This window comes from Hesperophylax consimilis, chromosome 10, assembly GCF_061612785.1.
Source record: "Hesperophylax consimilis isolate HC1 chromosome 10, BYU_Hcon_1.0, whole genome shotgun sequence".
Lineage (NCBI taxonomy): Eukaryota > Metazoa > Arthropoda > Insecta > Trichoptera > Limnephilidae > Hesperophylax > Hesperophylax consimilis.
The window spans coordinates 15,424,533-15,441,947 of record NC_142845.1 but is presented as its reverse complement, the minus strand read 5'-3'; the positions used below and the strand labels follow the sequence as shown (position 1 = coordinate 15,441,947).

The 17,415-nt window shown below is 36.4% G+C and overlaps 1 protein-coding gene across 1 annotated transcript in view; it reads right to left on the bottom strand.

The window, feature by feature from the left end:
• Window positions 1-4,865: 4,865 nt before the first annotated feature.
• Window positions 4,866-17,415, bottom strand: part of Etl1 (SWI/SNF-related, matrix-associated actin-dependent regulator of chromatin, subfamily a, containing DEAD/H box 1) — a 28,973-nt gene continuing 16,423 nt past the window's right edge. The window contains exons 7-15 of the mRNA XM_089636634.1: window positions 16,392-16,530; window positions 13,975-14,110; window positions 13,669-13,806; window positions 13,226-13,465; window positions 12,635-12,862; window positions 10,771-10,982; window positions 9,936-10,094; window positions 8,920-9,050; window positions 4,866-7,466 (exon numbers count right to left, since the gene is read on the bottom strand). Coding sequence (XP_089492760.1) covers window positions 7,390-7,466; window positions 8,920-9,050; window positions 9,936-10,094; window positions 10,771-10,982; window positions 12,635-12,862; window positions 13,226-13,465; window positions 13,669-13,806; window positions 13,975-14,110; window positions 16,392-16,530 — 1,460 coding nt within the window. The 3' untranslated portion in view covers window positions 4,866-7,389. The remainder of the gene's footprint in view (window positions 7,467-8,919; window positions 9,051-9,935; window positions 10,095-10,770; window positions 10,983-12,634; window positions 12,863-13,225; window positions 13,466-13,668; window positions 13,807-13,974; window positions 14,111-16,391; window positions 16,531-17,415) is intronic.

The following is a 17,415-nucleotide window of genomic DNA, read 5'->3' as shown; positions in this document are numbered from 1 at the left end:
GGGGGTACCTGGCTATTCAGATCTGGTCACTAAACTCTGGAACATGCCGCAAGTATACTATACAGGGTGTATCGGCACTAACCCGACAAACTTTAACCAGCTATTCCTTAGCACATTTGGAGTAAAAAATGTTATGGGCACTTTGCTGTCCGGTAGCATTTTTTTTTCAATTAAAAACAAAAAAATTAAAAATTTCCACAATCCATCACTGTCATTGGCATTGCTTTTCGTGTTCAACAGCTGTTATAAGCAATTATGTCGAAAAGCGTCTTCGCTCTTTCGCACACACTAAATAATAATAGTTAAAAATGAGACGAATGGTGCCGTGCCATTTCGTTGTGATTGTAAAAGTGCGCCAATATAGGTAAGTTCGTACATTATTCAACGGAATTCGAATAAAATATTGCCAGATGGGTTTTCAAACTTTGACAAAGGATAAAACAGTGGTGACATGTGGTGAAAATATGAATAGTAAATTTTTTATTAAAAAAAAACGTTACCGGACAGCAAAGTGCACATAAGATTTTTTACTCCAAATATGCTAAGGAATAGCTGGTTAAAGTTTGTCGGGTACGTGCCGATACACCCTGTATATACGCCGGGATTTGAACCCAAAACCTTCAGCTTGTTCGGAGGCTAAATAATATGCTAAAACTTAAAACATATATTTTCTAAAAACGACGGAACAAACATCCATAACGTGTCATCGATATACGAGGGTGGTCTGAAAAGTTTCCGACCTAACGATAAAACAAGAATTTTTAGCTTGGGTTTTTTATTTATTTTTCTACATAGCCTCCTGTAACTCTACACACTTCTCCCAGCGATGCTCCCATTTCTATAACTTTTTCAAATAGTACTCGTTTTTCTCTGCGAAATAATTGTTCACAGAGGTGATTGCCTCCTCATTTGACGAAAATCTCTGTCCTCCGAGCGCAGTTTCTAGATTAGAAAACAAAAAGAAGTCGCTTGGGGCTAGATCTGGTGAGAAAGGCGGATGGTCAAGCAGTTCAAACCATAATTCGTGGATTTTTGCCATGGCAACCGATGAGGTGTGAGACGGCGCGTTGTCTTGGTGAAACAGGATTTTATTTTTCTGCAAATGTGTCTGTTTTTCCGCAATTTCTGCCTTCAGCTTGTCAAGTAATGATGCGTAGTATGCTCCTGTAATAGTTTTTCCTTTTTGAAGATAATCAATCAAGATAACTCCATGACTATCCCAAAAAACTGTCGCCATCACTTTCAGAGCCGAGAAATCAGTTTTTGCTTTTTTGGAGCCGGTTCCCCCTCTACAGTCCACTTTTTTGACTGTATTTTTGTTTCGGGCGTAATTACATATCTACAGTAATTAATCGGCGCCAAAACTCGGATTTATTGCGCCTAAACTGCGCCAACAGACCGTTGGAAATGTTCATTTTAATACGTTTTTGGTCTAACGTGAGCAAACGCACAGAAGATTACAACAGGTTATGGGCCCAGATCACCACAGGCCACATACCTATCAAAAATAAAAGTACAGTGAAGTGACTAGTTGAAAACAATTACCGGAGAAACGAAAATAAACCTCACACCACACGCGTGTTGGCGTTGGAGGTTAAGTTGCCGGGAAGGAGAAAAATACTTGCTACATTCGGCTGCAAGGAAGGAAATACTAGTAAGAAAGGAATTGAAAGACACGATGGACGGAAATAATACAGTTATCAAACTGGAAGGAATAAAAAAACTGGAATGTTTGAAAGTTTCAAACAATGGTGTTGTTATGGGGTCAAAATCTAATTAATGTCATTGAAGGCAAAGTTGTAAAAGGGCAAGGCTCCGAGGAACAGAAAGCATGGGAGACACAAGATGCTATGGCTCAAACAATGTTAGTGACCAGGATGACCGAGGAAGTGATGTTACATATATTATCTTGCACTACTGCTGCAGAGATGTGGCGAAAGTTAACGAGCATTTTTGAACAAAAAAGTAGTTGAACAAGTATTCACATAATCCAGCAAAGATTCTTCTAATATAAATGTGAAGAAGGAATGGAGATGTCAGTCTTCCTGTCAAAAATACAGGAGTTACAAAATCAACTCAAACAAATGGGTGAAGAAATTTCGGAAAAATTCATAATTACGAAGGTATTGATGTCATTGCCAGATATCTACAAACACTTCATATCAGCATGGGAGTCTGCGCCAGATAACAAACAAACCTATGATAACCTTGTCGCTCGTTTGTTAGTGGAAGAGGAGAGAGTAAGGGAAAAGGCTGAACTCGCATCGCCGTCATCTGGGTTTATGGTAAAGAAAACTGCTCCAAATAAAAGAAATATAAAGTGTTTCAAATGTAATAAGATGGGACATTATCAACCTGAGTGTATGAGTCATGTGAATAATAACCATTGTAACTTTCCAAACAAAAGTGAAAAAAAGTGTTTTTATTGCAATAAAGTTGGGCACAACAAGAGTGAGTGCTGGCATAAGAAAGGAAAGGAGAAAAATGCGTTTGTAGTACAACAAATACCTAAAGAACTGTATCAACAGTCAAAGTGGTTGGTGGACACAGGTGCCAGTGAACATATTATGTGTCAAGACAAAAATCTATTTTCGACATTTTCACCAGAAGTGTCACAAAAGTCTGTGATAATAGGTGATGGTACTCAAATAAATGTTATTGGTTGCGGACAAGTGGAACTAGAGGTATTCAATGGACACCGGTGGGTCGAGACAACCATAGATAATGTTCTGTGTGTGCCAGACTTCAAAATAAACTTGTTCTCTGTAAATTGTGCGGCTGACAAAGGTTATGTCATGTTGACAGATCAAAACATTTGCATTTTTTTCAAGAATAATAAAGTATGTGCGGTAGCAAATCGTGTTGGAAATATGTATATTATGGATGTTCGTTATAAATATAAAAACTGCTTTGCAAATGTAACTACAGTTAAATCAAGTTTGAGTGAGTGGCATGAGAAACTTGTGCACCAGAATATACAGCAGGTGAAAGACGTGTTAGAGAACAATAATATTAAAGTCTCAAGTAATTCTCTTCAGAAGTGTCAAGGCTGCTATTTCTGTTCTTGGCTGTTATTTACTTTACCGGTTTTGTTTTATATTACGTACTAAATTATAATATGGTCAATTTGACTGGCCTAAAACAGGATCCATTCCTAGTTGGCTAGTCAAAGTTTCCGCATGTTTTATTGTATGATTTTTATGTGAAATAAATTTATTATTATTGCTTACAGGGTAAATCACACCGGCTGCCCTTTATGAACTCTGAGACAAAAGCTGTTAAAACATGTGAACTGATACATGCCGATGTTTGCGGGCCGATGGAGGCAGTATCTGTCGGCAGGGCGAGGTACTTCTTGATTTTAAAAGATGATTACTCTTGCTATAGAACTGTATATTTTATTAAAAAGAAGGACGAAGTGATTAATTGTATTAAAGATTTTGTAAACAAAGCTGAAAATGTCACGGGTAACAAAATAATCACTTTTAGAAGACAACGGCTTAGAATTCATTAATAAGGCTGTGTCAACTTTGTTCTCAAACCGGGGTATAGTACACCAAACTTCTGTACCATACACGCCACAACAGAATGGCAAGGCGGAACGGGAGATAAAAACCTTAACAGAAGCAGCAAGGTCATTTAGAATTAAAAGTAATAAATTTCGTATGAAATAATAATTTTCATATTATTTCGTATTTTCTCTATTATTGTTGCTGCTAATAATATTAACACTGTCTTGTCGATTGAGGAAAAAAAATCATAATGAAGAATTAATTAAATATATAATACACCGTTCTTTGATGCGTCCAAAAGAGGATTTAAATGTTTAAAAGTCTAATGAATTGAATACTTTCAGAAGGAAAGCATTATTATACCTTTTAAGTCGATCCTACTTCAACGGTGTGAAAGGCAATTTTGCTCAATAATATTATATGAATATTGACTCACTAGACAATATCTGTTCTGAGTCGGATAGCAGCAGTATCATTACATATATTTTGTAAACAAATCAGGGCTTAATGAAAAATACATAAAATAATCTAGATATAAAATATTACATACATATATAAAAAAAATTGAACAAACTTTAGTGTGAGAGTTCTTATTGAGATGTAGTACCCCATAAAAACTTATATTTATAGAGTAAAGTTGTATTTAAAAATAAAAATAAGTAGGAAAAATACTAGCAATTGCATTTAAAACATTAGAAACAGTATAATAGTCTGTGTAGGTATAAAAATAAATGAAATAATAACACGCTCAATTGCTTAACATAAATGATGTACCCATAATAAATACAATGCAAGAAGGAAAGAAAAAAATGCAACAAAGAAAAAAGAGAGAGAGAGAGAAAAAGAGTATTCAATATATGGGAGACACATTAGAAACCATTTACGGTGTAAATTATCCCCAATATTCTCATCTTTTGTGTGGAGATTTGTGATTATACTATCCAAAAGAAATTTTTTTAAACTCATAGAACGGGTAATAAATCCTTGTAATAAAATGCATACATTTTTACAGATAATGGGTGCTGCAGACCATTCAATTTGGCTGAGCGGTTGTATCAATCTGGTTGAGTTGAAGTTGAGGCATGACTCAAGTTGAGGCATGACTCAAGTTGAACGGTTGTACCGCCAGAGCATCCAACCACCAACCAAGTTGAATCCTAAACTACTTCTATTTTTCAACAACCTCTTAATTAAAATAATGATGAAAGAGAAAGAGGCCTTTTTGGCCCGGAGCTCTGTATGGCATTATTTCAAAAAGTCAAGTTGAATCGCCTGTAGCATAGTTGAGCGGTTGATCTAATTTTACTAAGTCTGCCTGGGGAGCAGTCGTGCGTGAGTGTATCTGTGTATCTGTGAGTGTACATTTAAAGAATAAAAATAAATAAAATGCAAGCACGACTAATAAGTGTATGAATTGGACTCTGTGTATGGGGACACTGCACCATCATTTACTATAGTGAAATTTTGGGTAGCTGAATTTAAACGTGGCCGTAAGGGCTTGGGAGACGATGAACGTTCAGGACGTCCAAAAACTGCAACTACCGACGATAACATTGCTAAAATTCACCAAATAGTGTTAGACGACCGCCGAATTAAAGTGAGAGAGATAGCAGAGGTTATGAAAATGTCCAAAGAACGTGTCTGTCACATAATAAATCAAGATTTAGACATGAGAAAGCTATCCGCGCGTTGGGTGCCGCGTTTGCTCACGTTAGACCAAAAACGTATTAAAATGAACATTTCCAACGGTCTGTTGGCGCAGTTTAGGCGCAATAAATCCGAGTTTTGGCGCCGATTGATTACGGTAGATATTACGCCCGAAATAAAAATACAGTCAAAAAAGTGGACTGCAGAGGGGGAACCGGCTCCAAAAAAAGCAAAAACTGTTTTCTCAGCTGGGAAAGTGATGGCGACTGTTTTTTGGGATAGTCATGGAGTTATATTAATTGATTATTTTCAAAAAGAAAAAACTAATAACAGGAGCATACTACGCATCATTACTCGACAAGCTGAAGGCAGAAATTGCGGAAAAACGGACACATTTGCAGAAAAAGAAAATCCTGTTTCACCAAAACAACGCGCCGTCTCACACCTCAGCGGTTGCCATGGCAAAAATCCACGAATTATGGTTTGAACTGCTTGACCATCCACCTTTCTCACCAGATCTAGCCCCAAACGACTTCTTTTTGTTCCCTAATCTAGAAACTGCACTCGGAGGACAGAGATTTTCGTCAAATGAGGAGGCAATCACCTTTGTGAACAATTATTTTGCAGATAAAAACGCCGAGTACTATTTGGACAAGTTAGAGAGATGGGAGCATCGCTGGGAGACGTGTGTAGAGTTACAAGGAGACTATGTAGAAAAATAAATAAAAAAACCTAAGAAAAAAATTCTTGTTTCATTGTTAGGGTCGGAAACCTTTCAGACCACCCTCGTATAAATATTACAAAAATAAAGTTAAGTTAAGTGAAATGAAGTACAGGAACAGGTGACACGAAGATAGAAGATGGAGACTCTGCACCACGAATCCTAGGTGGTGAAGAAACTGGACCAGCTGCTGCAGCGAGAGAGTCCACCGTGTCCATGTCCAGGTATGTGCTGCTGCTAATAAAGAGCTGACACAATATCCTCACATAAATACCAGACCTTGATAGCACTGCTGACGCGGTGTCACCTGTTCCTGTGTATATCTTCTTGTAACCTGTTCCTGTACTTCATTTTACTTAACTTAACTTCACTTTCTTTTTGTAATATTTATATTTTTTGTAATACCTGCATCATCTGTAAAGTGCCCCTGAGGTGATGTCTCACAAAAGTGGCGATACATAAATTAGCCAAGAATAAATAAATAAATATCATTTTTTTACGAATTTAAATTCAGATATTCGAAATAAAGGGCCGGCCGCGGCGGAAATCGGCCGCGAAATCTCGAAATTTACCCAGTAATATATCGTATTTTTACGAATATTTCAATTTAAAGGATAGGCCGTGTAATGATATCAAAAATATAAGTCTAGTGCTGACATCTATGTATGTCATGTGTAAGTTTTATAAAGATAATAAAGTCGGTCTCTTCTCCGACCTTGTCCGTAATGTCGTTTTATTACAGGTTATGGGCCGCTCGCTCATGATTCCTCGCAATTTTCTTGCTTTTTGTTTGACTAATATTCATTCTGCAAGATGACTTGAAATTATATTTAGTGGAAACTATTAGTACTATATTTATTTTTAATGTATTTCAAACACTTTTTGGGAATGTATCAAAACGAGCAGAAATTTCCAGAGCTGATTTAACTCCACGACTCATATTATACCAAATTAAAATAAAAATTAAATTAAATTAATCCTCCAGCGTTGTGTCTCTTAAAAAAAGTAAGTATCAGTTATAATATTATATGATATAAATCACCACATGAAGGTTTTACGGAAAGTTTATAGGTTTTGACAGTCCAGCGATGATGCCTTTGTATTTACATCAATACATACCTACATGAGTTTCCATGAACATAGTAAAATGTGATAATACAGATAATGCATATTATGTCATTTAAATACACGGTAATGCACACCTTTCATTTACTGTTGGCGTTTAATTCTAGATGGAAGCACTCATTGAATGCACAACGCTTATTGTGTTTGTAAGTACGTAAGCCGGAATAAAAAAAAAGATTTTGGAAGAAAGAAGCGATGGAAAATATTGATTATGTTCTTTGTATAAAAGTTTTCGTTGGACACAAACAAAAGTTTTTAACAAAAAGCACAAAATTCAACAGTAAATCACAATGCATAAAATAAAAATAATATTAAACCGGCTAATATCACTATGCGTCCACATTCAGCGCATTGAAATTAATAGTTAGGAATAATTATTGTACACTATTTGGCTGGCGACGTCAGACCAAGGGCGGAGTTCAGAAGGCGAACTACGTTCTTCATCTCCTGAGGTTCATTTTCTGTCAAAATAAAATAAAATCATTAATACCATAAAGAAAACACATTGCCTAGGAACAAACCAGTTGAATGATTTTTTAACAAGTTTGTAAAGGTCCATCTACACGCTCAATCTTAGTACACAAGTAAGCATGTACGTTAAGACGGCAAAACGGTATACCTCGCAAATGCAGAATGTTTTCGTGGAAGAAAACTTATAGCGCACACAAGTCGATGCACGTAGATGGAACTTAAGAAGCAGTTACATTGGGGCTTACCATTGTAAGGTTACATACATTTTATGAAACTTTAATCATATGTATTTTACAATATTTTGTTTCAACAATCATGCACGTATAATAACAAAAGTTAACTTTTGCCGGTCAAATGAAAGTTGACAATTTAAATAAACAAAAAATATATAAGATAATAAACAAACAATATAGTTATTCCGAGTAACATTGCACTTCAATGTAAGGTAAAACCCTATTTCTGACATTGTACCAATTTCTGACATATATAACTCATATTACGATTTTACCAACTGAAACAACATTCATAGGAATTAACTTTTAATACGGTCCTTAAAAAAGGCACTTAGTGAAATTGAAAATGGAAAATCCATCAGGAGAGTTAGCATCGAATATGGCATTCTAAGAAAAACACTAATCTATTTGTAAAAGGTAGAGTGTCTGTGGCGGGTGGCTTTGATTTATATACAAATGAACAATTTTACTCTGAGATTAATGAAATTTTGTGTACTTGACCTTCACAACAAGAAAAAGGTCACTGCAAAACTGTCAAACTCTGCGTAAAACCCGTGCAACACCGGAGACTATAGCTAGTAATATATTTAAAAAATCTGTCATTAATACAAAGCAAATGTTAAAAAAAAAATAGTGAAATTCTGGAAAAAGGTAATGTAAATATATCAGAAATAATTAAATAAATAATTAATTAAATAATTAATTAATATAATTAATTAATATAATTAAGTCGCGTCATCAGCGATTTTTTCCACAACATCACTTCATACATTACGACAAACATTGCCTCAAACATTCGAAAAGGGGGCGTTTGAGGTAATGTTTGACGTATTGTTTTTGGAAACAGTCGCAGGAGACCCCGCTTTACCTTAACATTAGTTGACAGAACCTGAGTGTTTTATTTTTTCCTGCTAGCTAGTAACATGCAGCATTACGGCTAAACTAGTCCCAGAGAGAGATCGTAGGTGACGTTATAGTTCTAGTATCTTGGGTCTTTTTTATTTTTTAAACAAGACGCGTGAGAAGGAAGAAGACGAAAGTCGATGATGTCCGTACGAGCTCTTGCTGGGACTAGTTTGTTGATGTCCATAACACAACAACTTAATCTTTCTCTTTTCACTTTTATTTTTATGCGCTCTATGCACTGATGCAACCGATTTCTGAATTTTATTGCTATTGAAAAGGAAAACATGAAAAATGCATATCTCACCATCTCCGTTAGTGATGTCTCTCTCGAGGGAAAGCTTCTCCTGTGCCACTTGGTAGATGCCCTCTTCAATTGTGCCCACACTGACAAACCTGTAGATGGTGACGGGGCGTTTCTGACCCATGCGATGACACCTGCCACCAAACATTATATTGAATTAATACATATCTTGATGTGACTTGACTTGAAAACAGTTAAGAGGGAGTTATGTCAAACCATTTTAACCTTCGAGCCGAGATGCAAAACAAAACTTTAGTTAACAGGAGTGGCGGTTTTTCAAATTTAGTCTTCAAGGGATGGAAAAAATCAAACTTATTTTTTTTACATTAACTCTACATAGGCCCTGAAGAAAATAATCCCTCAGGGTGTATGACATCTTTGGGGACGCTGTGTGGAGGATCTTTTTGAGAAGGTGAAGGAGTGTCTTGAAGATGTAGGAGAAAGGAAGTAGAGAGGCTGACAAATCGTTCCACAGACGAGCTGCAGAGCGAGTCATAGAAACGACTCATTCTCATGTGACAAATGTCAACCATGTACATTTGTTGGGCGAAGGGATCAATGACGCTGGTTCCCCAGAGGATCTTACATTGAAATATTGGTAGAACAGCATTTCCACCTGATGCCTGTCCTCTAAAGATTGCAACCCATTTGTTAAGATAGGGAAGTCTATCAAACGTTCCCCTTTTTGGGAACGACAGCCGTAAGGCTTATATAGGGTATCCCAGTACAGTGGTCAGATGTAACATTTAATTTATATCTTACACAAGCTTTCAAATGCAGATTTTTTTATGAGAAAATACCCAATGCTCAATGAGCCACTTGCATGCATTTTTTAATTGGGACAGAAAAATATAATGAAATACTACAAAAAAATAAAATTTTCTCAATAACGATATTAGTCATCATGCAAGTAGCCCATTGAGGCATGCACTTGCAGTGCTTAAAAAAAGTAGATTTAATAGTAGTAAAATAATAATTTTGAATAGTTTAGAAGCAATGTTAATGTGAAATAGTGTAACCTGTCTTCCGCCTGTTTATCATTGTAGGGATTGAAGTCAATGTCGTGGATGATGACAGTGTCGGCCGCCGTGAGGTTGATGCCCAGTCCCCCGGCCTTGGTGGAGAGGAGGAAGATGAAGATGTCCGATTGCTGGTTGTACTGGTCTATGAGATCTTGTCTGTAGGGGAAAAATATTATATCAATAATATATAATTTTACAATGATTAACTCTATTGTTTCCGAAATTTTTATTTCCTAATTTTGAACAGTGACAAAACAAAACATTGAGGAAAAGTAAAGGAAAAAACACCTAACCTATTATTTTATGGTGTTACTGGTGTACACGACCCTGCTATACATTGGTGTCCGGGGGGTAAAGTGCACTAACTTCGAGAGGTGATTCTACATGATGGTAGAAGTAAAAAAACATAAATGAATTTTTTCGAAATTCCAACTTTTCTTTTCCCATATAAAAATATTTTTGCATAGAAGAATATTTATTTTCCCATACATACCTATTTCCCATACGTTTTACCTAAAAACTACCTTAAAATGTTGGAATTTCTAAAAAAGTTATTTATCTTTTCTACTTCTAAAATCATGTAGAATCACCCCCTGAAGTTAATGCACTTTACCCCCGGACAACCTGTATAGGTACATAATATTCAGATAAATAATAATATGAAATATGATGTATTCAATAATTGTATAAACATGGTAAAAATATTTTATTGTAAAAATGTTATGATTTTGTCATCTATTTTCTTTGAGGACTTTATAGACCTTTAGGCCTTTGCTATCCATTCTACCTACACCATTGAAAGTAAAACAGTAAAAATATAAAGTAAATTGACCTTAACGTAACAGCGGTCTGTCCGTCTAGCCTCAGGTAGTTGTACTTCCGGAGCTTGAGGTACGGCTCCAGGATGTCCAGCATCATGACAAACTGGCTGAAGATGAGGACTCGGTGACCCTCGGCTTTCAGCTTTGGGAGCATCTCGTCTAGCTTGGAGAATTTTCCCGACTTGACAATCAGCTCATCGGGTACTTTCATATTGACTATACTCTAGAAAACAAAAATATTATTTTAACCTTTCAACTTCAACCTTTTAACCCATTAACCTCCGAATTGTTGAGCTAAATTGGACCTCACCTCTAAATTAATTGTGTACCAAAATGTTTTAATCTGCAGTGGTATAATAATAATAATTATTATTGGATTATGTGTATAGCGCCACCCATATTTTTTGTGAGAAAATCACCCCAAGGGCGCTAAAATATCTAATTTTTAAACCCTATATTAAATCCTAATATTTTTTTAATCAAGTTATGTAAAAAATATATGAAAGGCTAGCATTACACTTGTAAGTTTTTTCGTAAATTTACGACTTCTAGCCAATGGGCATCTTGCATTTTGAAAATCCAATGCGCCCATTGGCTAGAAGTCGTAAATTTACGAAAAAACTTACAAGTGTAATGCTAGCCTAACATGACGAGTTTAAAAAATGATTATAAAATGAGTAAATATGGATACAAAAATAACTTTTTTCATCTTAACTTTTTTTAATTACTTACAAAAACGTTGAACATTGGTCAATGTTGTTGGTATAATTTCTATTTACGTACATAGTACATATGAATCCTATAATTTCTATACCCGCTATATCCGATTTTTTGACAAAATGATCTGAGTATGACATCTTGTTCACATTTTTGCGAGCAACAAGAGGAGCCTAAAATTGAGTTTCAAAACCCTCCTTATCATGACCAAAAACCATGTTAAAACTGCGAGTGAGAAACCAAATCCGCTATATCATACAGAAAGTTACTATCAAAACCCGCTATAGCGGATTCAACGAATCACAAGCAGTTATTTTGCCAAAATACAATATGGCCGCCGCTCTGACGCCACGCTCGTGTGTCAAAATGATCTACGCGTGAGTTTCTAAACCCGCCATGTCGGCTCAGTTGACTTTCAAGTTGACTCACGAAGTGAATATCAAAATCCGCTATATCCATTTTATTTATCGAAATTACTTAATTATTGCTAGACATATATAGAAAAATAAATGCTTTTCGAAATTTTATTACTCCAATTCATTATATAAAAAATTGTAATGCATTTACTTATGTACGCTAGAGATGTGACAGTTTTTTGCGGTTTTCTCCAAATCAATGAAAGTTGATATAGCGGGTATAGAAATTACACGACTCATATATAAAAAAAAATTTAATTTGGTATGATAGTTCTCAAAGCATCCGCCACGCATTTTTCGAGCAAGGTTAACAATATCAGAAACACTCGCCATTTTGAAACTATGACGCCGATTGCTAACAAAACTTCATTTGTAATTATTGTTAGGGAAAAACTTTAACCACATATTATTTCCAACACTAAGAAATGAATGCTTCATTATCTATAGAGCGATTGGCATTTAAAATTTGAACCTGTATGTCCGTTTTTCGTTTTTAAGCCGACATACTTCAGACTCGCCGTGCGTGGTTTGATGCTATTGGGTTAACTTTGAAGTTTGATCTTTAAACTTCAACCTTTTACACTCGAACTTTGAGATCATCGATATGACACATTCAAACTTTGACCATTTTCATCAGAGCTTATTATGGCGAGAGGTTTCTTTGGGATTAAGATCTACCTTCAAAAACATTTTCAGGATTCAGAGAATAGTGGGCTGTTAAAAGCAGTAATACGCAAGTTACCTTATACTGGAAGGTAAGTTGATGTATCTGGAAGTCAGACATGCATAGGAGGTCTTGCAGAATGTAGGTGGCGTTGTTCTCCTTATAGAAGGAGTCGGCCGAGAGGTAGTCGGCCATGCGCCGCAGCCGCGTCTCGTCGTAGAAGTAGCGCAGCAGTAGCGGGTGGTTGGCCAGCTTGCGCATGTCCATCATCATGGTCATGCCGCTGTTCTCATTGGTGGCGTGGATCTAGAATTAATTACACTTATTATATTGTGAAAGGCCACCATTCAGAATTGAAACGGATTGGAACTAGAAATGGATTTAGCCTTGTTTGGTGAACAGATCTGAATAGTCAGGCATTACCCAACCTTCCTCTTCCTCGTCTCCCTTCCTTCCTCAATAATTGGGACTGCTGGTGGAGGATAGGGTAATATTGTTAGAAAATTTCTAAAACAAAATGACGGGAACATAGGAATCTAGTTATAATGAAAACGAAGATATTAACATTTGGTTCCAGAGGGGAAGATACCCAATTAGGGATGCCGTAGTTACACTGGCTCGACAGTTATTAGATAGATGGCACTCTGAAACCATGTAAGATGATAGTACCTGTCCATCGGAAGCGGAGAAAGACTGTATAAGATTCTTGTAGCAACTGTTCTGCGAGGCTAACATGGGCACCCGCACCAGGTGGTCCAGCTTGGTGGGCAGGTCCTTGAGCACGTCGCGCTTCAACCGGCGCAGGACAAATGGCTTCATGATCCTCTTAGCCTGCGTGATCTGCGTCTGCTCAAAGGGCGGCGCATCCTCCACTTCCCCGTTCTTCTCTGAGGCTTTTTTGGACGATTTCTAGAAAGTAACGAATATATTTAATAAAGTTGTGTGGCAGTTATATCGTAATAGCAAGATCAAGGTTTTCCATCCACTCTGCATGCCAAGGAAACATACATGTCTTATTATTGTTTTAAGCTAAAAAGTGATCAAATTTGAATACCTATTGATAATTTTTACAGTGAATGTATTCGTAAAAGAAAAGGATATATGTTACTTACGGAATTCTTTTGGAATAAACTTTTCAAATCTTCTGTATTGTTTGCAAACAAATTAGGCATCACAAAGCATAGCAGAGACATCAGTTCTAGAAGGTTGTTTTGTAGCGGAGTTCCGGTCAGTAGAATTCTGTGGGCCGCCTAAACACAACACACATCACGTTATTAATAAATTATGCAATTAAAAAATTAATGTCGAAATTAATAAGTAATAAGTGTCGAATTATAAAGCATCGTCAAGACAATATGTTACAAGAATGGCTCTTTTTAGAGTGTAGATATTATTAGTTAAATAGGTGATTACTATACCTTTATACGTATGAGGTTTTCATATCTTTGCGTAGCCATATTTTTCAGCATGTGCGCTTCATCAAAGACTACGTAATGCATTGGCGTCACTCTGAACATTTTACGCTCTTCTGGACAGCTGCTTACTAAATTATATCTGAAACAAGAGAAACAGTTACAAATTTATTGTAATAAACGAACGTTGGAGATTATGGAATAAAAGTAAACGTAATCTCTGATGAATGTACAAACACGAATGAATTAATGAATGAACACGAATGGAGTGTATAAAAGGCCAGTTCACATGTTAGTAGCTTTCATCCATTTTGACTGTCAACAATTATACTTTAAATATAATATACTTAAGCTGCTGCCACACGCAAAGCTCACATCAACAGATAATATAAAGCACAATAGCGCTCGCCATACAATCCCATACAGACCCGACACACGTAAAAAGATAACGCGCTATAAGTGTGGTTCTGAACTTCGCTAACCGAATTTATTTTACGTAACCGCTCCCGACGCGATATTTGAAAAGTTATGCGTCCCCCTCTCCGCCGTAAAAAGGAGAGGGGGTCATTTTAATTACGGAGCTACCAACTAAGTTTCGTGTTCCCTTTGACAGCCATGACATAAGCAGCCTAATAATGCATTTCTTATTTATTATGTTAGCTCATATCGTCATGTGTGCTAGTAAATTTAGAATCATAAAAAAAAAAGTTTATTTGGCAAACATACTTAACATATATTTAAAATATAAATATAATCAATATTTGAATTTGAAGTAAACAAATTTTCGCCCTTTCAAAATTAATCATATTTTTAACTCAGTATGTTTATATGGTAATATCATTCGGTTTTTTGATAAAGTTGGACGGCCTGATACCTACATAGAGAAGCTTCTAGTTTGTTCGTTTGTTGATTGTTTTCAATTGTTTTCCTGGGTAATCTGGTTTGCTCTCGTCAGCTCTCGTGCTCTCTTCTCGTTCCCTGCCCTGGTGTTGGTCCTTGCCGCCTTTGCCTTCGACATTTTTGGAAATCGACGTGAGCTTATTTTACAATAATTTATTATATGTCGCTTTCGTCGATCGGCGTGCGTACTGCGAATTTCCTGATTCGACGGAGAGGTTATGTCAGGTTATGTGAAAATGCGCTATTTACGCGCAGATTGTTTAAAATCTAAAAAGTTTATAAATAGCATTTATAATTATATAGTTGGCGGCATCATCATCTGAGGATGAGCTGTCCAACAGATCCAGCAATAGGCGACAAGTATCATCCATTTCGAAAACGTGCTCAAGCTGTCAGTAAGTAAAGTTGTCACTTTGACAGATGAAATTATGTTCCTCGGCCGCTCTCGAATTCAACTGACCCCCTCTCCTACCATAGGAAGAAATATTTGATAGCGTCGTGTGTCGGTAGAAAAGATGATGCGCTGTACATTAACTTTTGATGTGAGCTTTGCGTGTGGCAGCAGCTTTATCGTCTCGGAGTCTATAATTTATTGTACCTTCCATTAACAAAAACACATTCATTTTATTTAATATCCATGTAGCTAGTTCCTTCCAAAGGTTCTCCAGTCCCTCAGAATATTTTTGTATTCTGAGGGGGGAGAAATTTCAATGGAAATAACCGGTTACTCGGGAAATAATTTTTAGAATTATCATTTTAAGAGCTAGAATATCTAGAAAGATAAGCTAAGAAGCTAAATCATTGTTTTGGAGCTGATGCACTACATTCAGAGCTAAATATAGCTCTAAAAGAGCTGCGTTGGCAACACTGATGCTGTTCGTGTCAAAATTCATTCGGTGACTCCATCTCATATACCTCTTTCAGACGTTTCAGTTTTAGTTGATCAACTCTCTGTTGAATGACATTTTAAAGCATATTGATGAGTGTGAACTTCTTTCAACAAAGTTTTTAGTTAGAAATCTTATTCAATAAAAGTTGATCAACTAAAACCGAAACTAAACTAACTTAACTTAAGACTGATTGAGTGGAGATGCAATTGGAGTTGATGCCTGAAGTGCTGCAAAAGCCTAAGCAAAGAGCCGCATGACAAATTGTTGCCGCGTTGAGAATCACTGGCCTAAGGGCCTAGGTTATTCAAGAATACTTGAAAAGGGAAATCAGAAAATTTAGGGCAGTTCAGTCAACAAGACATTTGAGGTAGAATCAGGAATAGCTGTACTTACAACTGCTCCCAACAGTCTAGAACCAGTGGGATTTCGGCATTCCCAAATGGGGCATGTTTTGATGTTGAAGGCAGTGGAGATGGGAAGAAGAGGGTTGGGAAGTATCCGTCTATTCACGTTTTGATACTGAATGATGATATCTGACTAGGGCGATACTGAAAGTAACTACCACTCTGGGTATCTGTTATGCCTGGCAAGCCCGCTGACGAGCATCAAAAGGTAGAAGAGGCATAAACTCACGTGGTTAATACAACATCTACTTCGCTCAGGCCTCCCCGGGCCCAACTGATCCGGAGTTGTCTCCTTTCATCCTGGTTTCCGTAATACACCGCCACCCTCATTGATGGACACCAGCGGCTAAATTCTATGTTCCAGTTATCTGAAACAACAAATATGTGCATACATTATACTGTGGATAAACACAACATGGAAAGTAATTCACTAGGGTAATTCGATAGACTATAACAATAGTATCTCAGAAGACGTTCAGTTGTCAGCTTGTGACAGTGGGAAGCACCAAGCGGTTAAAAATGTGAACAGGATGAATGAACACTGATTCAGCTAAGGTTTTTTGATTTTTTTATTTATTATTATTTTAATAAGCATTTATATTTTTGTCGGTGGTGAAGATTTGTTACAGATAAAATTTTGAAAGTCTCAATAAAGTCACCTTTTTCTCTTCTTTTTTTTCATGTTGGTACTCTTAGTTCCCTGAGTCTATCTTCATATCGGCGGTCTTTTAAAGTTCTTGGTATTTTTGCATTATAAACAGTATTTATACATTCACAGTTTATAGTGTTAGGAATTTATATCATTGACCAATAAAATAATGACATTAGAAATATGATACAACTATCGACAACAGCTTGGTTTGTCATATCAATCCTGCTTAGTTGTCGAGATAGCAGTGCTAGGCCCAGTATTCGAGGTAATATTAATACACTTCATGATACGAGTGCACTCGAGCATTACGAGACGAGACAAAACAAATACACTGATTGTCATAGAATAGTAACCATAGATAATAGAAACAAAGGAGATAGGCCATGAACCATTATTAGTATGAAAGTTTTGCCAACATCATTCACCCATACTACTGCAAATTGCATCTACACACAACAGCATTCCACATTCTACCTGTACACCAAATGCATAACTTTCATTGGCTACTTCGCTTGATAGTCCATGTATTTTATTTATTTATTATACGCCCTAATGGGCTTTTACACACTACAAAGTTTAATAGTTGAGTATCACAGTTATT